Here is a 22,026-nt window from a genome sequence, read left to right on the forward strand (position 1 = left end):
TGGGAAGAAGATAGCTTCCAGTTAGACTCTGCTAAATGTTGCTACACTGTTTCTAGTGTATATGTGAAAATTGTAGTTTTAGGCATCCAAGTGAGGTGTTAATTTAAAATATATTGCTCATTTCACAAAAATGATGTGGACTTAAAGTGAGAATTAAAAGCCATTTCACTGGGTAGAATTGGTAGAATTGCTATCGGTGTGGGGATAAGCGTGTATTTAAGTGATTCAGTCAATCAAAAATATTTATTGAACTCCTTTGAGAAGGGAAAAAGGGGATGAATAGAAAAAAACATACATCAGATTTTCTGTAGGACTGAGAAGTTTCGTGTCCCTTATTCTCTTGTACCTTTAAAATGCCTAAAGAATAGGGGCGCCTGGGTGGCGCAGTCGGTTAAGCGTCCGACTTCAGCCAGGTCACGATCTCGCGGTCCGGGAGTTCGAGCCCCGCGTCGGGCTCTGGGCTGATGGCTCAGAGCCTGGAGCCTGTTTCCGATTCTGTGTCTCCCTCTCTCTCTGCCCCTCCCCCGTTCATGCTCTGTCTCTCTCTGTCCCAAAAATAAATAAATGTTGAAAAAAAAATTAAAAAAAAAATAAAAATAAAATGCCTAAAGAATAAAAATGTGTATGCCAACACTGTAGTTCCCAGTATTTTTTTTTTTTTTTAATATCTGAAGAGACATAACAATTTTTTGGGTCAGATTTTACAGTCTAACTTTTGGATTATAATAGGGTAGCCTTTTAACCAAATGCCTTTAAAAGTCATTTTGCTTTTGTGCACTGTTCTGTTTTACATGCTGAGTTGAAATGGATGTATTAGTCTTGAGTTCATAGAACAGTGAGCTCCGTATTATTTAAAAGACCCCTGCAAGTTTTCCAGCTGCTCTTTCTTTTGACTGGAAGAAATAATAGTAGATTGCCGTAAAGAGAAAGTAACATTAGCATATTAGCATATTGCTTCATAGTAGTAGATTTAATAAATTATGTTTTGAATTGACTTGTGAAATGGAATTCTTCAGCACATCACATGGAATGAGAATCTTAAGATTAAGTGACTTTAGAATTCATTCAGTCCAACTTCCTATCTGATGCGGGAGTCCATTCTGCTACATCCAAGATAATTGACTTGTTTATTAAGCAGATATTTTTTGAGCCCATGTTATCTGTGCTGGCACTGTGCTGGGGTTGTGTTGGTGGGTAAAATAAAGATAGACGTGGTCCCTGCATGTCCCCTAACAACTTGTAGTTGAGTGCTCAGTTGGTCATTCAGTCTTAGCAGGTAGGGAAAAATTGACATGTTGACAACATTGAGCTTCTAATCCATGAACATTGAGTATCTCTTCATTTATTTAGATCTTTTAAATTTCTTTCATCAGTGTTTTATAGATTTATTACTTATAGATCTTATATGTATCTTATTAAGTTTATACCTAAGTATTTCATCTTTTTGTGATATGGTAAATGGTACTGCTTTTTTAAAACTTCAGTTCCAATTGTTCATTGTATGTAGGGAAGAAATCGACATTTGTTTACCTTGTATCCTGTGACCTTCCTATACTTATTAGTTGTAGGAAGTTGTTTTTGTTTTTGTAGATTCTTTGGGATTTTCTACATAGATAATTATGTAATCTGTGAATAGAGACTGTTTCATTCTTCCTTTACGATCTCTATACTTTTATTTATTATGGTGTTGAATCAGAGTGGTGAGAGAGGGCATCCTTGTGTTCTTCCAAGTCTTAAGGGGAAAGTGCCCAGTTTCATAATTAAGTATGTTAGCTGTAGGTTTTTTGTAGATACTCTTAATCAAGTTGAGGAAGTTTCATCAATCGCTAGGTTGCTGAGAGTTTTTATTTTGATCATGAATGAGTGTTGGATTTTGTCAAATGCATTTTGTGTGTAACTGACATGATCATGATTTTTCTTTAGCTTATTTTGATATGTTTTATTACATTGATTAATTTTTGAATGTTGTCAGTCTTACCTTGGGTGTAATTCTTTTTGCATATTGTTGAATATAATTTTGTAATATTTTGTGGGGCATAGAGAGAGGGTGACACAGAATCCGAAGCAGGCTTCAGGCTCTGAGTTGTCAGCACAGAGCCTGATGCCAGGCTTGAACTCAAGAACTGTGAGGTTATGACCTGAGCTGAAGTTGGACACTTAACCCACTGAGCCATCCAGGTGCTCCTGAAATATTTTAAAGTGTTGGCTTTGCATTCTCAGATTTTTGTATTTGTGTGCAAGTGTGCAAATTTAGTAAACATCTGCATTGAGGTTCAAAGAAATGGAAATGTTCAACCAAATAAAGTAGCATTGGGCAAACTTCTAAAAGTATTCTTAAGGCCCTTGGAGGCAGGGTTTTATGCTTGTAATGAGAGCTGACTTAATTCTGAGGAACATGAGAAATTCTGGGCTGTGTTTTGAAGAGATCACAAAATTACTTTTGGTAAACTAATAGTTTTCTTGTTAGCCTGGCAGAATATCTAACATTTTCTTGGGCTAAAGAAAACCTCTTAAAAATGGACATCTTATTTGAATTGTATAGCCATTAGTATTCATTAACATGCTGATTTATTTATTTATTAAAAAATTTTTTTGGGGCGCCTGGGTGGCGCAGTCGGTTAAGCGTCCGACTTCAGCCAGGTCACGATCTCACGGTCCGTGGGTTCGAGCCCCGCGTCGGGCTCTGGGCTGATGGCTCAGAGCCTGGAGCCTATTTCCGATTCTGTGTCTCCCTCTCTCTCTGCCCCTCCCCCGTTCATGCTCTATCTCTCTCTGTCCCAAAAATAAATAAACGTTGAAAAAAAAAATTAAAAAAAAAAATTTTTTAAATGTTTTATTTTTGAGAGAGAGGGAGAGAGAGAGCGCGAGCATTAGTGGGGGAGGGGCAGAGAGAGAAGGAGACACAGAATCCAAAGCAGGCTCCAGGTTCTGATCTGTCAGCACAGAGCCTGACATGGGGTTTGAACTTGCAGACTGTGAGATCATGATCAGAGCCGAAGTCAGCTGCTTAGCTCACTGAGCCACCCAGGCGCCCTTAGCATGCTGATTTAGAGTTAATGGCCAGGGTAGCTATTTATCACTTACACAAGAAGAAATTTTTTTTTTTTTTTTTTTTTTTTTGAGAGAGAGAGCGCACGCGTGCACGTTAGTAGGGTAAAGGGGCAGAGGTAGAGAATCTCAAGCAGGCTCCATGCTCACCATGGAGCCCAGCATGGGGCCAGATCCCACCACCCTGGGATCATGACCTAAGCTGACTGAAATTGAGAGTCGGACACTCAACTGAGTGAGCCACCCAGATGCCCCAAAGAAGAATGTCTTGGGAGAAGACATAACTTTTGATGGAGAGAGGAGAGGTGTGGAGAAGGTTCATTGTGTATGTAGTGACAGATACCAACCCTCAGTCTCTAGGAATAGGTGAGGAAACTTCAAGAGACAGTATAATGTAGTGGTTCAGAGCATGTACTTTGAAGTCTGAATACCTGGTTTGAATCTTGGCTCTGCATTTGTTTTTTTGTGAGAACTTTAGCCTGATTGGTGCTTTTAACAACAAATTGTTCGACGCATTTGTTGAATATCTACTATGTACTAGCTGCTACACTAGGCATATGATATTCTCAGGTAAATGAAAGAGTTGGAATTAGGGTTTATTTAGATAGCCTTAGCATCAGGGGGTGGCTTCAGGGTTCCCCGCCTTCTTTTCTATATCTCATCTTATCCTGCTCTCACCCATGCTCACTGTGATCTAGCTATTATGGCCTCCTTTCTCATAAGCCTTTTCTCATATCTGGGCTTTTTTTATTTGTTGTTTCTTCTACTTGAAGTTCTTTTCCCCTAGTTCTTTCCATGGCTCACTCATTCTTACTAAGCCCAAACGTCAACTGGGTCCATATTGCCTCCTGTCTTCTCATTACCTTTCATAGTATATATTCCAGTACGTGATCTTGATTTATTTTTTTCTATGTTCTCTCTTCCATAAGAATGTTAGCTCTAGGAAGACTGGAACTAAATTGGTCTTACTCATCATTTAGTCTCCAGGTCCCATGATTGTTTCTAGTGCATCATAGAGACTCATTAAATATTTGTTGAATGGATGAATGAAAGCTGATACCTTAGGAGTCAGCCATATGAAAGGAGGCAAGAGCTAAGACCCTATAGTGTAAAAGAACTTTCGGTAATTAAAGAGCTGTAATGGTAAAGTGACAGAGGGAAAGGTGTGTTGGGCTTTGTAAGTCCTGGCATAATTTGGATTTTATTTGAATTTTAGTGAAAAGATTAAAAAAATTTGCTTTTAAGTTTATTCATTTTGTGAGAGGGTTAGAGACAGCGTGAGTGGGGGTGGGGCAGAGAGAGAGGGAGGGAGAGAATCCCAAGCAGGCTCTGCGCTGCCAGTGCAGAGCCCAATGTGAGGCTGGAACCCATGAGACCGAGAGATCATGACCTGAGTGGAAACCAGGCTTAACTGACTGGGCCACCTAGGCGCCTCAGTGAAAACATTTTAGAGTAGAGTTCTAATGTAATCTAATTTATTTTCTGAAAGATTTCTTTGGCATCTCTGTGAAGAATAGATTAGGGGAAGAGAGGACTGGAAGTAGGACTTGGGTTAGGAGACTTTTTTAGTAGATGAGAACATTGCCTGGATTAGGTTGATAAAAATGTCCATGAAGAAATGGGATAGATGTGGGATTTATTTTGGAAGTGGGGCTAACATGACATGTTTATGGGAGGAATGAAGAAGTAGAAATGAATTAAGAATGATATCCAAATTACTTATTTGAGCAACTTGATAGAAAGTGGTGTTATTAACTGAAATGGGAAATCTGAATGAGAAATTTGGAGGAGACGTTAGGAATTACATTTGGGTCACATTTAAGATATTGATAAGAATTCCACATGGAAATATAAAGTAGAAAGTTGGGGGGCGCTTGGGTGGGTCAGTCGGTTAAGCATCTGACTTTGGCTCAGGTCATGATCTCACAGTTTGTGAGTTCAAGCCCCACGTCCGGCTCTGTGCTGACAGCTCAGAGCCTGGAGCCTGCTTCAGATTCTGTTTCTCTCTCTCTCTCTGCCCCTTCCTTGCTTATTCATTCTCATTCTCTCTCTCATTCTCTCTCTCTCTCTCTCAAAAAAAAAAAAAAAAAGTTGGATTCCAAATGAAGACTTTAGAGGACATTTGGGTTGAGAGAGAAATTTGGGAGACTATTACATATAGATGGTATTTAAATACATGGCAATGAGAGATACTGCTTAGAGAGATGTGTGTGGCAAGGAGTCACAAGTTCAGAACTTGAACTTGGGGGAATTTCCAGCATTTAGATGTTAAGTTGAGGAGTGGCAACTTGGGCTTGAAGAAGGATTGGCCACAGAAAGAATATCTGGAATGTGTAGCGTCTTGGTAATCAAAGATTCTTAGGGCAGCCTGGAAGGGCAAAGACGTGGCCTCTAACACATACTGTTTTCAGAAACATTTACTTGCAAAATGAAAAATCTTTAGAGGACAGAAAAATGTGCTTGAAGGATTTAACATTTAAAAGGAAGGATATTCACATGTCCAACAGAATGAAATGATGTCTAGCTAATTACACTATCCTAGAATAGTTACTCTTTATTTTAAAGTTACTGGGAATTTTGAGTTTCGATGAAGATGGAAGTAATTATTAAAGTGTAACTGGAAGCTGAGAGTAAATCTTTTTTTTTTTTTTGCCAAGAATAATGGTGTTAGTGTCACCTAAAGGCAAAATGAGATATTGCAGCCATATTTATGTGGGGCAGAGAACAGAATAACTTAATTGGAATGAGAAAAAGAACAATTCTGGGTAATTTTAAGGCATGCATCAGCAGACTTAGAGAGTCCTGTGTTCTTTTCCCCCAGTTTACTTGTTCTTCCCCTCTATCACATTACCCCTTTGGTCACTGAGCAGATTAATATACCGTTCTCTTTTGTCTTTTACATTTCAGCTCAGATATTTCCCTGAGTTCTTTCCTACCACCTTACTTAAAGTTGTCCCTATGCTTTTTGTAGCTAGTCATTGTTACAATAACATATTTTATCTTCTTCATAGCCTTTAGAGTGATTTGGAATTACATTTGCTTACTTGCTTGATTTCTTACTAGATGTAAGCTCCAGGAGAGCAGGCAACTTGTCTGCCTTAGTCACTCCTATAACCCTAATGCTGAGTACTGTGTTTGTTATGTAGCACACAGGTTCAGTTAAATTAGCAGTGTGAATATTTGAACTTCTGGAAGTAATAGACATTGTTGAGTTTCTGTGGTGTACAGATCTATCCAGAAAGCAGAATTACACTGTATTTACACTGTCACATGAATGAAATGTGAAAGCCTTGGTCTTTTCCTCACCCCCTTGTGCTGATAAGTGGTAGTGTGTCTGGAAAAGAAAAGATACATGGTTTAGTGTATTGAATTCTTTTTTTTTTTTTAATTTTTCTTTATTTTTGGGAGAGCGCAAGTGGGGGAGGGGCAGAGAGAGGGGGACCAAGGATCTGAAGTGGGCTCTGTACTGGCAGGCTGATAGCAGCAAGCCGAGCCCATACAGGCTTGATATCACAATTGTGAAATCATGACCTGAGCTGAAGTCAGATGTTCAACTGACTGAGCCACCCAGGTGCCCCTGGGTGTTGAATTCTTATTAATTACTAAACTTACGTGACACAAAGATATTTTAAGGTACAATAATTTTAGGAGATACGTTTTTGTAAACATTTGGATTTAATTATAAAGTAATTTCAGTGACTTTGTGTATCAATTTGGTTTCTAGTATCATGCTTAATTATTTCCTCTATTAAAAAAGAACAAAAATAGTATTTCTAGGAGAAATGAATCAAGCAGTGGTAAATCTGTTTAGTTGAGATATGGGCGGGTTTGTGTTGTTTTTCAGGGCACAATATGGTTCTTTTAGTCTGGGAATTCAGGGTGAAGGGAGTACATTTGCATTATGTGGCCCAGTCCAAGAAGGTAGCCTCCCTAGTTTTGAGATAATTATCTAGCCAACAGAATTCTTTTTCATGTGAACCATTTTTAAAGGCTGAGTATTGATCATGTTCTTATTCATGCTGTTTTTTTTTTGTTTTGTTTTTTTGTTTTTAAATCTCTGTAGTTTTGACCAGGTGGATGTGGGAAGAGAAGTTTGTAGAATTGAAATGGAGGTCAGAGCTTCATTACAGAAGGTTAGTGGGTCATCAGATTCTGTGGCTACACTGAACAGTGAAGAATTTGTTTTGGTTTCTCAGCATGCAGATGATACGTCTACAAAAGATGATGAAAAACCTGAACTGAAGGTATTTCTTTCTTTCTTGCTTTTATTTACAGATGATACTATTTTAAATTATTATTTTTTTAATGAGGTGAGACTAATCTTGAGAGATGTGTAAAATACGAAGGTTTTTCTCAAATACTGACCTTGAATAACGTCAGTCTTTGATTTATGCAGAAGCTAATTATTTGGTTTGTGTATTTTTAAAGTTTTTTGCTTTTGGTTCTTTATTTTTTAATTTGTAATTTTAGGAAGAAGGAATAGAAGGGAAAATAGAAAGAAAAGGATAATTGGGGAATTTGCCTTAAATTTATGTAAGACTTAACCATTATCTGGATATTTTTGTCTCTCTTGCTGCTGGATTTTTAAAGTTAATTACATAGTTATGTTTTATTTGTACTTAAGAAACAACTGTATGGTTTTTATGTTTTAAATCAGCTGGTAGCATTCTAGTATGTGATTGAATAGGTGGCTTGTCTGAATTAAAAAAAAATTAATGTTTATTTTTGAGAGAGAGTGAGAGTGGGGGAGGGGACAGAGAGAGAGGGAGACAGGATCTGAAACTCGGGGCTGACAGGAGGGAGCCCGATGAGGGGTTTGAGATCATGACCTGAGCTGAAGTTGGATGCTTAACTGACTGAGCGACCCAAGTGCCCCTTGCCTGACTATTTTTAAAGTATATGTCTTACATTTTTAGCAATTGAGTTTTTATTTGAATATGATCCATTTTCAAATTTTTGTTGTCTTTCCTAACTCAAAGAAAAAGAATCAAACAAACCCATATACATGCATGAGAATTGCATAAACACCCTCTAGAAACAGGAGTAGAGAAATTAGTCTGATATGCTACATATTGTTTGACTTTTATTTAGTATTAACTATGGCATCAAAAGTATATATGAATCTAATAAAATTTTATAGAAATTATAGTATTAAATACCCATTTTACATTATGTTGAGTATATATAGTTTTATAAGTGTATTAGAATAGTGGTTTTATTTAAATTTAAGTAATAAGTATTTAAGTAAATGGCTTTAAATGTATTTAAATATTTGCATTGAAAAATAAGTATCTGCATTTTAGTTAGTGTGTTTAATTTAAGACCTTTATTAGGCTTTTGATCTCACCTGCTTTTAAGAGAAGGATGAGTCAACTTAAATGTAAAAAAATTACCAAGCAAGCAAAATTCGTAAAGAAATCACAAATACGTTTATGCTATGATAACAAGAAATATGGCCTTTTGAATAATAGTCACAGTAGACAGTGTCCACTTAAACTTACCTGTTTTTCCCTTTAAAACACATAAATTTAAGATTACCTGGTTTTTAGAATGTGTTCTTAAGGAAAAGAAGAAAAAGAAAGAAAAATCTCTGTAAATTAGATCTTAGATCAGATACAGTTAGGTACAAGTGTATAAATTCTTGGTATTCAGTAACTTAGATTTAAATTTAAAATTTAGATTGTTTTAATTTCTTCTAGAAACAAAATATTAGAACTAGAAATAAAAGATTAGAAACCGTGAAAAGTCCAGAACCATAATATGATTGAAACAGAATCATCTTGCTTTGTCTATAGATTGTTTCTAATGGTGATGAACAATTGGAAAAAGCCATGGAAGAGATTCTGAGAGATTCTGAGAAAGGGCAAAGCAGTCCTCTTGCTGATTGTCAGAGTTCCAGTGAGAGTTCAGACCATTCATTTGGAGATGTTTCAGCCAGCCAAACAAATAAGCCATCTCTTCAGTTAATTTTGGATCCATCGAATACAGGTACTGCATTGAACTTTTAGACATCATAAAAGAAATGGGATAAAGTGATCCTGAAAATTTTAAGATGAAAATTAAAAAAAATCCTATTAGCTTTGTTTTCTAAGATCAGGGCCACCAAGTTTTTGGTTCTGCTTAAGAGTTCCCACTTTGGTTCTTAATGGTTTTTTTTTGTTTCTCTACCTGTAAAATCAATGTCAATGTTATTTGAGAACAGGCACTATGTCTGAGTCTTCATTTTACTCCTAGTACTTGGCACATAGTAGGCACTCAGTAAATATTTGGGTATCAGGAAATAGTGTAATGGGCACAGTGTTTCATATAATGTGCCTTTTTACTCAGTTTGGTTATTTAAAATTATCATTTGTGAAAATTCTAAGTAAAATAGCATATCAATTACATCAGTGTATTTGATAAGTGTATTGGGGTGCATGTGCTTCTTTGAGTCAGCATTTTGTATCCTTTGGATAAATACCTAGTAGTGCGATTAAGCAATAGCCAAATTATGGAAGCACCCCAAATGCCCATCGAGTGATGAATGGATAAAGAAGATGTGGTGTATATACATAATGGAATACTATTAGGTGATGTAAAAGAATGAAATCTTGCCATTTGCAACAACATGGATGGAACTAGAGTATATTATGGTAAGTGAAATGTGTCAGAGAAAGATAAGTATCATATGATTTTACTCGTGGAATTTGAGAGACACAATACGTGAACATAGGGAAAGGGAAGGAAAAATAAGATAAAAACAGAGACAGAGGCAAACGTAAGAGACTCTCAAATACAGAGAACAAAATGAGGGTTGCTGTAAAGGAAGTGAGTACGGGGATGAGTGAATGGGTGAGGGGCATGAAGGAGGGCACTTTTTGGGATGAGCACTGGGTGTCATGTGTAAGAGATGAATCACAGAGTTCTACCCCTGGAGCCAAGACTATACTGTATGTTAACTAACTTGAATTTAAATAAAAAAAAATACACCTTGATAAAAATATAAATGCATCCATGATTGAGTAGGATTTGTAGTAGAAATATCAGCTTATAATGCAAAATGGTTTTGGGTACAAGAAAAGCCGAACAAAAACCAAAGCCACTTTCTATAGCTGGTTTAAATACTAGAGGCTCTGATTGTGGTTTTTTTGTAAACTTCTCAGCTTTTATCATCTCTTTTGTCACCTTTCTCTCCAACTGGCTTCCTTTATGGTCATAAAGTAGTTAGCAGAAATTGGTAAGTAAGGCCAGGCAATTTGTTGATGGCTGGTGGCAGAGACAAAGGCTCTCTTCTTTACCTATTGAACAAAAGTTGTGAGTTTCACTCAGTTGAACCATTTTATAGTAGTTAGGGAATCACATGAACTAATAGGCCTTGGTTACATTCAAATCCCTCAATAAGTCACACTGACAGTCAAGATGAGATTATCTTGATTGGCTTAGAACCAGTGATCCATTTCTGAATGTTGGTGTGGTGTAAGTATAGATACAGGCCAGAGTGGTACACAGTGTGGCTGTGATGGCCCTAAATTACATTGTACACAAAATTTATTCCTAGTGAATCAAATATTGAAATGTGAAAAATAAACCTATAAGAAGAAAATATTGGAGACTATTTGTGATTGGGTAGGAAAAGCCATGTCATAAAATATAGTTTTATTTTAATACACAAAAACCTAAATCTTCTGAAAGAGAATGGTACCATAATAAATGGTTTTTTTTTTTTTTTTGCTTTGACCTGCATTAACTAAATTGTTAGATAACACATTTTAACACTAAAAAAGAAAGATACTCATATATCATAATCATGGGGTTTCCTCCAAATGGACCATTAATGTTAGGCACCCCAAATTGCAAGTTTTTGTGTTTTTTTTTTTTTTAACCTGTCCCACTGATACATCCTCAACCATTTTATATAATACATACAGCTTAATGACAGGGTAGGAGAAGATATTTATAATGTGTTGGGGGTCTTTAATAAAACCCTCTGATTTGGTGACTCACTATGAATACTTCTAGGTCTCAACATATAGTCATACAGCTAGAAGTAAGAACAAGAGAATTTAAGGTAAACATTTATGTATTTTAATTAAAAATGTAGGATTGGAAATAAACCTTAAAAAGCATTAATTTTTATTCTTGATGAAGGGAACATGAAAGATGATATTACTTATTATGCTTTGCTTTGCTTTACCTTTTGAATTTCTTAAGTCTCTCTACCCCTTCCAAAAAACCTAAAGCATACTGATATCACATTTATATAATTATTTTTTGGTTAATATATTAATCAAAAGGAAGGAATACCTTTTATCTGCTAATGTAGCTCTGATGGGTTGTTGGAATTTTAATTATTCTTTACAGTGGCTTATGATTCTTAGTTCTGAGGATATTTGATAGGGACCATGTATTGTGTGCTCTTTTTGTGTTCTCAACACCCCTCACACTAAATATATTTTTAGAAAGATCTCAGTGGATAAGAAGAAATTTCCTTTGCTTTACAAGTAGGTTTTTAGTATTCTTTTCTAGTTACATATTTTTAGTTTTATTTTCAATAAAGAGACATGTTATGCTCTGAATGTTCTTCTCCTCAGAATCCGTGTTGAAATTCTAACCCTCAAAGCGATGATATTAGGAGGTAGGGAAGTGATTAGGGTCATGAGAGTGGAACCCTCATGATTGGGCTTAGTGCCCTTATGAAAGAGACCCCAGAAAGCTAGCTTGTCCCTTCCTCCTCTGCGGACACAGTGAAAAGATGCTGTCTGTGACCCAGAAAGTGGACTCCCACCAGATGCCAAGTCTGCCAGTACCTTGATCCTGGTCCTCCTGGCATTTAGAACTGTGAGAAGTAAATGTCTACTGTTTATAAACCACCCAGTCTGTGGTATTTTGTTATAGCAGCCTGAACAGACTAAGATGAGACATTTCAGCTGCCTTTTCCTAGCTGCAGTCAACACAGTTTTTGCTTACAGAATTACTGTGGTTGGTTTAAAATGACACATAACTTCAGTGGCAAGGAACTGTATCTAGAAAGTATCTAGATTTAAATGGCCTAGAGTGAATATTAAAGGTATGTTGTTTTTCAGTTATAAAACCAGATAGATGAAAGCTTTTGTTTCAATATCATGATAACTTGTTGGTTTTTGTCATGTGATGATCTTATATACTGGCTGCTTGGATGCAAATCTAATAGGAAATTTTTGCTAGTTAAAATTTTTTTTAATGTTTTATTTTTGAGAGAGGGGGAGAGAGAGCGCGAGCATGAGTGGGGGAGGGGCAGAGAGAGAGGGAGACAAAGAATCTGAAGCAGGCTCCAGGTTCTGAGCTCTCAGCACAGAGCCTGATGTGGGGCTGAACCCATGAACGGTGTGATCATGATCTGTGCGAAGTTGGCTGCTTAAACCAACTGACCACCCAGGTGCCCCAACAGGTCTAGGTTTTAATGATATACCACTACTTGTATACTGTGAAGATCTTCCATTTCTTTTCTTGCAGACTTTATGCTTTTGTTGTCATTCATTTTGCTTGCACATGTTATAAATTCTACAAAATGCTAATTTTTACACCCCCCCCTCTTTTTTTTTTTTTTTTTTTTTAACACAAGGGAGGCTTACTGAATACATCTCAAGGGAGCAGCAGGCAGGACAGTGAAGGGGAGGGTATCTAATTTTTACTTTGAATAATCTGTTATATTTTAAAGAAGTTAAAAAGCAAAGAAGTCTTGCCCTCATGTTTTTAACTTCTGAGGCTCTTCAGTTTTCCTCTAGGATCATTATTCTTTATCCCAAGGAACTTCTTTAATATTTTTTTCTTCTGTAATTTAGAATCTGCTGTTATAGCCACCCAGGGAATATTTCATTTCAGATCTTGCATTTTTTAGCTTTAGAATTCCTTTTGGTCTTTTGTCTTTCATTTTTCTGTCTATTTTGTTAGGTATTTTTCTTTACATCCTGTATCATATTTATAATAGTTATTTAAAGGCCTTGTCTGCTTATTTTGTCTTTTTTTGGGGTCAATTTCTGTACTGTTTTTCTCTACTTGGGGTTTACACAGTTATATGAATCTGAATTATACAGATTAGTACAATATTTTTTTTCAGAAAGCTTTTTGTCCCTTTTTTTGTTTTTTGTTTTTTGGGTTTTTTTTTGGTATGACTCCAACTATATGTAAGTTAGACCATATGAACTACTTTATCTGTCATGTTCATCAGTTACTGGAATATGATTTAATCATAGGATCTTGCAAATAATTGTTTCATGAGTGCTTGCTAAATTAACAAAAAATTCACAGAATAATAAGTCTAGTAAACATACTAGCATCCAGCTTTAACATGTGTTTGTGTTTTTTTTAATTTATCCCTTTTGAAATATAGCACATTGAACTGATTCAAAAGAGGGAAAAACATGTTTCAGTGATTGAAGAACATGGTAGATGAAATAAATCATTTTGAATGGCTTTAGTTTCTCAGTAGAAGAAAAGTAGGCAATGAGGTTGCATGTTTCAGTATGATATTTGGGAGCTGGAGTGGGGAGGTTGGGAATGGCTTTTGTGAATTATTTATTAAAGTCCTATAGGTGGAATTGTGGTAATGAGGATTTGAGCATGGTGCAAAGATCTAGTTTGGGTGAGACAGGCATGCTTAATTTTGTGTAAAATGGATGTGGGTAATGGGAAAAAGTAGAGACTAGCTGAATATGGGTTTTAGGTGTGGATGGAAAGAGTGGCAGTTTAATAGTTTAAGAGATTTAAGAGGGAGTTTAATAGTGTCTGATACATGCAGACGGATACTCTGACCACAGTTGGGCCTTTGCTGCAAGCTGTGCTTAGAATTAAAGAGAACGACTTTATCTTATTTACTTTTTTTAAGAAACTCATCAATGGGGAGGGGAGAATTGAGGGAAGCAATCATAGGATCATTATTTTGATGAAGCAGTTTCCATTGGAATACTTGCATAGTTCATAGAAGCCAGCAAGCTAGGAAGGGTTAAACATGGGGCTTGCTTTGTTATTGGTATGAGATGTGTCCTCATAATATTGTTTACCTTTGCTTTGGAAGTTAGGCTTCTTAATAAATTGGGTGCCATGCAGGACCATTACAGCCAAGACAAACTTATAACTGATTTTAGCTTCATTTAATCCTCATTAATTTTAGGCTACTTCACACTGCCTTTAGTGTAGTTTTTTTTTTCTTTCTTGTTCTATATCATTTGAACTCTGCTTTTGATTTTTTAAAATAAAAATTTTAAATTTCTTTCTTTTTCTCTAAAAAAAGTTGTAGCTAAGTAAGTTAATACTTTGAGAGACTTGAAAGTACAAAAATTCCATAACTCTGATTTCAGATGTAGGATAAACATCAAAAGAAGTGAAAACACAGACCTAAATTTTGTTAGCAGTTTTTCATTTGTTTTTGGGCAGTAGGTGAAATTATACTGTGAAGTTTTTCATTAACCTTTTGAGTGTGTGTGTGTGTGTGTGTGTGTGTGTGTGTGTGTGTGTTTTCTTCAGAAATTTCTACACCCAGACCATCTTCTCTAAGTGGATTACCTGAAGAAGATAGTGTTTTATTTAACAAACTGACCTACTTGGGATGTATGAAGGTTTCTTCCCCACGTAATGAAGTGGAGGCTTTACGGGCAATGGCAACTATGAAATCTTCGAGTCAGCACCCCTTTCCTGTTACTCTTTATGTGCCAAATGTTCCAGAAGGTTCTGTGAGGTAAGCTCTAGTCTTTTTTAAATTCCCCTAGACATGCATGAAATTTTTTGTGTGGTAGTGATGATGTTAACGTCATAAATCAGGCCTAGGCCTTACTGTGAATTTACTTTTACTCTGCAGACATGAAAAGTAAATATGTTTAGGATTACACCATGTTGCTTATTTACAAGAGGCTTTTACAAAATTATGCTTAGAGTATTATGAATGGAAATAGAACTTTAAAAATACCTATAATTTGTGTTTCTTTATCCAGAAGGAGTGTAAAAACCTGCCTTCGTCTTGTCATGTAACCGTGGTTCAAAAATCACAGAGTTTTTGTGAAGCTGCATATCTTACACTTTTTACATCAGACTAGGAAGAAGCAAAATGGCTTTTTCTCTTATGCTTAAGTAGGAATAAGAATTAAATATAAATCAGATAATGTTGTTCTACACTCAGTGGCCTCCAGTCACACTTGTGATTATATTCAAAATCCTTACCATGTCTGGCCACTGATAAACTACTGCTTTGACCTGGTTTTTTACCTCTCTCATCTCTCCTTACCTCCTTTCTCTTTTGCTTTCTCACTATGTTCACTCACTACATTCTGGTCATGGTAGCTTCTTTGTTCTTTCTCAAACACTGTCATGATTCCTACCTCAGGACCTTTGCATATTCTCTTTCCTTTGCCTAAACAATCTTTTCTTGGTTTCCCAGTGGCTTTTTTTTTTTAAACTTCTTTACAGTTTCATCTCAAACATCTTATCAAAAGAAGCCGCCTTTGATTGGATTATGTAACTATTCGTCTTTTCCCCCTTATTGGGCCTTTTTTTTTTTTTTTTTTCCCCCTTCATAGCACTTTCTCTGACTTGGTATTGTACATACATTTGTTTCTTGGTTTATCATCTAACTTCCTCACTGGAATATAAGGTCCATACAAGGAGATTACTTGTATTTTTCTCTGCTTTAACTTTGGTGTCTTGAGCAGTATCTGGTTCATAGCAGGTTTTCAGGAAATGTTTGCTGAATAAACAAATAAAATGAAAGTCTTAGGAATTAGGTTGAATGTATCATGAACCTGTAATATTCTCAGAAATCCAGTTTAATCTTTTTTCAAACTCTTCCTGAAATATCTCATTCTTTAAGGTTTAGAATGTGAAAAAGTGAAGGGGCGCCTGGGTGGTTCAGTTGGTTGAGTGTCCGACTTCGGCTCAGGTCATGATCTCACGGTCCATGAGTTCGAGCCCCATGTCGGGCTCTGTGCTGTCAGTTCAGAGCCTGGAGCTTGCTTCGGATTCTGTGTCTCCCTCTCTCTCCCCCTCCCCCACTCACACTCTGTCAATCTCTGCCTGTCAAAAATGAATAAATGTTAAAAAAAAATAAAATAAAAGAAATACACAAATGGTTGCAATTAACAACAAAAACAAATTTTTAGAAGTCAGTATTATAATTTGGACATTAGCTTTAAGACATACACTATGCAGAACAAACAGAAAATTGAATCATTAAGGAAATGAAAAGGAAAAGAGGGGTGCCTGGGGGCTCAGTTGATCAAGCGTCCGACTCTTGGTTTCAGCTCAGGTCAGGATCGCGCGGGTTCGTGAGTTTGAGTCCTGCACTGGGCTCTGCACTGACAGTGCAGAGCCTGCTTGGGATTCTCTCCCTCTTTCTCTGCCTCTCCCCCACTCATGCTCTGTCTCTCTCTATCCAAAAATGAATAAACGTTAAACAAAAAAATTAAATGCATAGGGGCACTTGTACCCTAATGTTTATAGCAGCACTCTCAACAATAGCCAAATTATGGAAAGAGCCTAAATGTCCATCAACTGATGAATGGATAAAGAAATTGTGGTTTATATATACAATGGAATACTATGTAGCAACGAGAAAGAATGAAATGTGGCCTTTTGTAGCAACGTGGATGGAACTGGAGAGTGTTATGCTAAGTGAAATAAGTCATACAGAGAAAGACAGATACCGTATGTTTTCACTCTTATGTGGATCCTGAGAAACTTAACAGAAGACCATGGGGGAGGGGAAGGAAAAAAAAAGGGAGAGAGCCAAACCATAACAGACTCTTAAAAACTGAGAATAAACTGAGGGTTGATGGGGGTGGAAGGGAGCAGGGGGGATGGGTGATGGGCATTGAGGAGGGCACCTGTTGGGATGAGCACTGGGTGTTGTATGGAAACCAGTTTGACAGTAAATTTCATATCAAAATAAATAAATAAATAAATAAATAAATAAATAAATAAATAAATAAAAGAAAAAAATAAAAAATAAAAATTATTTCTTTAATTTCTGTTGTTTTAATTAAATGATCCCTTTAAACTGGGACATGTTCACAGAAGGAAACAGATCAAAGAGAAATAAAATTCAGGTAGAACAAAAAAAAATTAAAATAGTAAAAAGAATGAAAAAGTGTTAGCTTAGTTCTAAGTACTAAAATAATAGCAATATAAATTTATAATGTTTGGTAAAAATGCTTTGAATTTTTCAGGAAAGGGTTTTGTAGATATATTATTTGTATGATATATCTTAGAAAATGGCAGACTGCCTTTTAAAGTTATATTTTTATTTTTCAAAGTGCCAAACACACCTTGACAAAAGACTTAGTGTTTTGACTTGCCTCTCTCTTCCTATTGGGTACCCCTTGGTTTCACAATTGGGGAGATTTTGATGTGGTCTTGAGATTTTAGATCAATCTAGGGCTAAGGGTTTATATAGGGAAAGTCAGAATTATTTGCTTCTAAATCCCACAAACTGCTTTTACTTTCTTAAATTCTTTTATTAAGTTCAACTTTGTAATCACTCTGACCTTTTATGCTTTGGGGCAAGAGGGGTCTTGGTCTAGCAATGATGTAGGTGTTGGATAAACTTACTGTTGTAAATAGAAACTTTGTAGGTCTGGTCTGTGCTATTGTGTAGTAGCATTCTTTTTGACATAGAAACCATTTGGGGATGGCTAGAAAAGGCTAGCATTTGGGGATGAGTGACGGATTTGATCAGGCAGTATATATTGGCTTTGGGAGTAAATGAGTTGGATCACAGAAAATATAGAAATGAAGTAATTGTCAAAAAAAGGTGAGGAATTTGTGTATGTGCATGTATATACATAGATACATATAGCAAAATATGGTATTTGTTTTAACCAGTTTATTTAAAATATTTTATTTAAATTATTATTATATTTTATAACCAGGTTATTTTTATGATTTTAAGATGATTATGTTATTAGTATAGTAAAACTGCTTGCCTTTGCTTTGTTCTTTGCTATTTAATATGTTATCTTATTTTTCGTCACTGTTCTGTAGAATTATAGACCAATCCAGCAATGTGGAGATAGCTTCTTTTCCAATCTACAAGGTGTTATTCTGTGCACGTGGACATGATGGGACAACAGAGAGCAATTGTGTTGCATTTACAGAGAGTTCCCATGGTTCAGAAGAATTTCAGATACATGTTTTCTCCTGTGAAATTAAAGAGGCAGTAAGTATAATATATTGTAGCAATTTGCTATCAAGATGAATTAGGGTAATATTTTTGAACCCTACTCTCACTGTCCTATAAGTTAGTATGTATCACCATATACTCTATTATGTAAATTTGGAGTAGATTTCTAAAGAGAACATTAGTATTTGTAATGGCATAGGGGCGCCTGGGTGGCTCTGTTGGTTAAGCATCCGACTCTTGATTTGGGCTCAGGTCATGATCTCATGGTTCATCAGTTCGAGCCCCGCATCAGGCTCCACGCTGACAGTGTGGAGCCTGCTTGGGACTCTCTCTCTCAACACCTCTTTGCTCCTCCCCTGCTCTCTCTCTATCTTAAAATAAGTAAACATTAAAAAAAAATTGTAATGGCTGAGAACTCAATACGGAAAGCTTAACCTGATAACTGTGTATTAAAGTGGTGTTGTATGTGGGACACACTCAATTTAACAGATGTAACAGAAAAATCCTGCTTGGTGAGCTCTCCTCCTACCCTACTATGGTACTAATTGCTCAGACCTAGAAGGGCCTCTTTTATTATTTTTCCCAAGTCGATTGGTCCATGTGAATTTCTAAACATGTTTCCTCTGCCGGGACTGATAGTTGTATATTGCTTTCACTTAGATATTGGATTAAGGTTGTTTCGTAGATCTGTGTGGTTTTCACTGGTGATTATTTGTTATGTTAATTTACTCAGAGGATGGCTTTTGCTCTGTGGAACTGGCCTAATTAAAAATACAAATCTCTCATACAGCAGGAATATCAACCTGTAGTTCTTTGAAGATACTAGTTAACTTTCCTTTAGTAATTATTAACTGGTGGTTTATTCTGAGACTGGAGAAGTAGTTCAGAATCAAATGGTTGTCAAATACATGGAGAAATTGCCTTCTTTTCTGTATTTGTTGGATTCTCCCCAAATTAAAAATAGGTTGCACTTAAAAAAATTCCAGTATAGTTAACATACAGTGTTATATAAGTTTCAGGTGTAATTAGGTTGTACTTTTAGAACTTTACTGCTTACAACCATTTTAAAGGCATTGATAAATGGGTTTGGATGGGCAAATCTCAGCTGTGTTTGTTTTTGGAAATAAAAATTGTCAGCAGGAAATGCTAAAAGCAGCTACCCTATTTTCTGTTTGCCATGAAACATAAATAAACCATTGTATTAATGGGACTTCTGAGAGTTTATTTCTGACCACAACATGGCAGAGGTGTATTTCTGTGTGTTTGATACTAATCATGAGGAATATCTCAGTTCTCTTTTTAAATACATTTTATTTACACTAAAATGAACATGCATAGACACATAATTTAGATTGTAGCCATACAAGTTCTGTGCCAGAACCCATGGCCTGTATAAGAAATTCCAAGTTTGTTTTTTAAAAAGTATTTCTGAATCTGTTTCATGCCCACATTTCTGTATTTATGTGTATACTGACTGCTTGGTCAAAGGTGTGATAGAGTGAGTGAGTACAGGTGTGCCTGGCACTTAGGAGGCAGGGAACATAAATATGTTGACAGAATATGAATGTGTTTGTGAAGGAAGGGGCCTATTTCTAACCTTACAACTCCACTAGAGGAGTGGTGGGGAAGCAGTGGGCAGAGTCCTGGCATTTCATCCTGGCGGCATTTAACACACCTGTGTGATTTCTGGGTGATTGGCACTCAACAGCGAGGAAATGAACTTGGAAGACTTGGAGAACCTGTTGCTTGGAGAGTTGGAAACACTGCTGCAGAAGGAAATTGAAAGGGACCTGGCTTGCAAGCATTTTTCATAATTGTGACGGTATGAAACTCTTTTTGGATTGTGGCATCTTGTTTATGGGTGGGGGAACAGTGTGTCATTTTTGAGAGCTTTAACAGTGGATAAGCAGCGGACAAAGCTGTGGGGAATTCTCAACCCGACCATTTTGGATATGGTATTAAATAATATTAATTGAGAGGGTATTTGGTACATTGCAGATTGTGGGAAAGTGATGTCCACGTATTATTTAATTTTTTTTTAAGAGTACATTTTTGCAAGTGTTCCATTATGAGACATTGGTGGTAAAATTCATTCTCTGAAGGAGAAATACATGACAGTTGTCATTAAACTTTATTATGAGAACTATTGCTAAATGAAAACTAACCCAGAATAAATGTGGAGGTTATGCAAGGAACTGTGCTAATAAGCCTTTTCTTGATACTCTAAAATCTCCATGATATAGATAGTATTTATTTTGACTAGTGGTCTTGTGCTCCTCTTTGTCTGGAACAGTTCTAGTTTATGTCTGTTGTCCAGGTATGTTATTAATAGCACTCCATCTTATTCTCAGAAGACTTCTGGTTTGATTAATGAATTGTAGGGTTACCGCTTATTTATCTCAAGGCTAAGAGAACAGACAACAGAGCTGGGTTTTAAATGGAAGTCTCTGACCCTGAAATACCCATATTATTTTCAGTGACAACTTTCCTGTTGCTTAAATATTGTAAAAAGCAAGTGTGGATTTTTCTTTTCATTATGCTTTATAAAGGTATCTGTTGCTCATATAGCTCACGTTCCAGCCACCTTTGAGTTTTACCCATGCCTTTTACAGAAGATGTCCAACATCTTCCTCTTTCCCTTCAAAAATAATTACCTATTTTAATGAATCTCAGGTCTTTAGTTGCATTTACTCATCTGGTTATCTGGTTCCCAGGTTTCGTGTTCTGTGGTGAAGGCACAACTTCAGCCCTTACTTTTTGGGACCTTGTTAATGGGCACAAACAGTTGGCAAAGATAGTTCAGGAAAAGTGACAGATATTCTTATTGGCTAAATATGTGCCATGCAGCAGTGTCACTAACTTGCTTGTTTTCCATGGTTTGCAGAATCCTGGATGAGATCTGAAGTGGTTTGTCAGTTAAAGGCAAGAAGACGACATCTTCTCAAGCAGGAGTAGTGACATGGCTGCCACTACCAACTGTCCCTGTGATGCTCTTATTTCGCTGTAAAATCCCATAAGCAGCAGGCACCGATAGTGTTAGGGGGAATCCAGTGAAGGTCACAGCTCTGTTGGACCTGTGACATAAGGATTAGGTGTTCCCGCAGGAGGGGTAGGTTACATTTGACTCGATGACCCTGGATATTCGTCTGTACCACTCTGCTGGAGTGCATCTTGATAACCTGTGGCAAAAGAGTTGGGGAATCTGACCAGAGATATATTGATGCCACTGATTTTGTGTAGGGAAAATGATGTGCTATGTTTCTGCTTAAGAATTACAGACAAAACAAAATATCTGAAAACATAGTGGAAAAAAGCCAGGGAGGCACATATCCTTGTTGCATCTTTATGGATACATTGTATAAAACTTTAAAATATATTTTTAAAAGGCTTAGTTGACTCTCTTTAAGAATTTATTATGTCATTCTCACAATTTTTCTCAAAGCATATTTGATGTTTGTATGTTTTAAAATACTTAACACTAACTATTACTAGCAATTCTCAGTGTTACATTTAGAAGCATGGTTATTATCTGGCATTAAAGGCATTTAGAGGTATTTCATGGTAAATACGAAGGGTATGATTGGGAAAATCTTCATTCTTTTTTTTTTTTTTTCCTAAGCTTTCTCAGGATTTTACTTTTTTAATTTTATTTTTAAAAGTTTATTTTTGAGTGGGGGAGGGTCACAGAGAGAGGGGAGAGAGAGAATCACAAGCAGGCTCCTAACTGCTAGCACAGAGCCTGATGTGGGGCTGGAACTCACAAAACTGTGAGACCATGACCTGAGCTGAAACCACCAGTTGGATGCTCAACCAGATGAGCCACCTAGGCACCCCAGGATCTTCATTCATAATGC

General features: G+C 36.4%; 1 protein-coding gene across 6 annotated transcripts in view; it reads left to right on the top strand.

Annotated features, from left to right (window-relative positions):
- The window catches only part of RABGAP1L (RAB GTPase activating protein 1 like), a 774,838-nt gene that overhangs the window by 64,682 nt on the left and 688,130 nt on the right, over nt 1–22,026 (top strand). For 3 of the 6 annotated variants that reach the window (XM_030303098.1, XM_030303093.1, XM_030303094.1), the window contains exons 2-5: nt 7,112–7,292; nt 8,844–9,036; nt 14,530–14,740; nt 18,034–18,208. In XM_030303098.1, coding sequence (XP_030158958.1) covers nt 7,155–7,292; nt 8,844–9,036; nt 14,530–14,740; nt 18,034–18,208 — 717 coding nt within the window. In that variant the 5' untranslated portion in view covers nt 7,112–7,154. The remainder of the gene's footprint in view (nt 1–7,111; nt 7,293–8,843; nt 9,037–14,529; nt 14,741–18,033; nt 18,209–22,026) is intronic. The other 3 variants (XM_030303095.1, XM_030303096.1, XM_030303097.1) reach the window with 3 other exon arrangements.

Source organism: Lynx canadensis, chromosome F1 (genome assembly GCF_007474595.2).
Source record: "Lynx canadensis isolate LIC74 chromosome F1, mLynCan4.pri.v2, whole genome shotgun sequence".
Lineage (NCBI taxonomy): Eukaryota > Metazoa > Chordata > Mammalia > Carnivora > Felidae > Lynx > Lynx canadensis.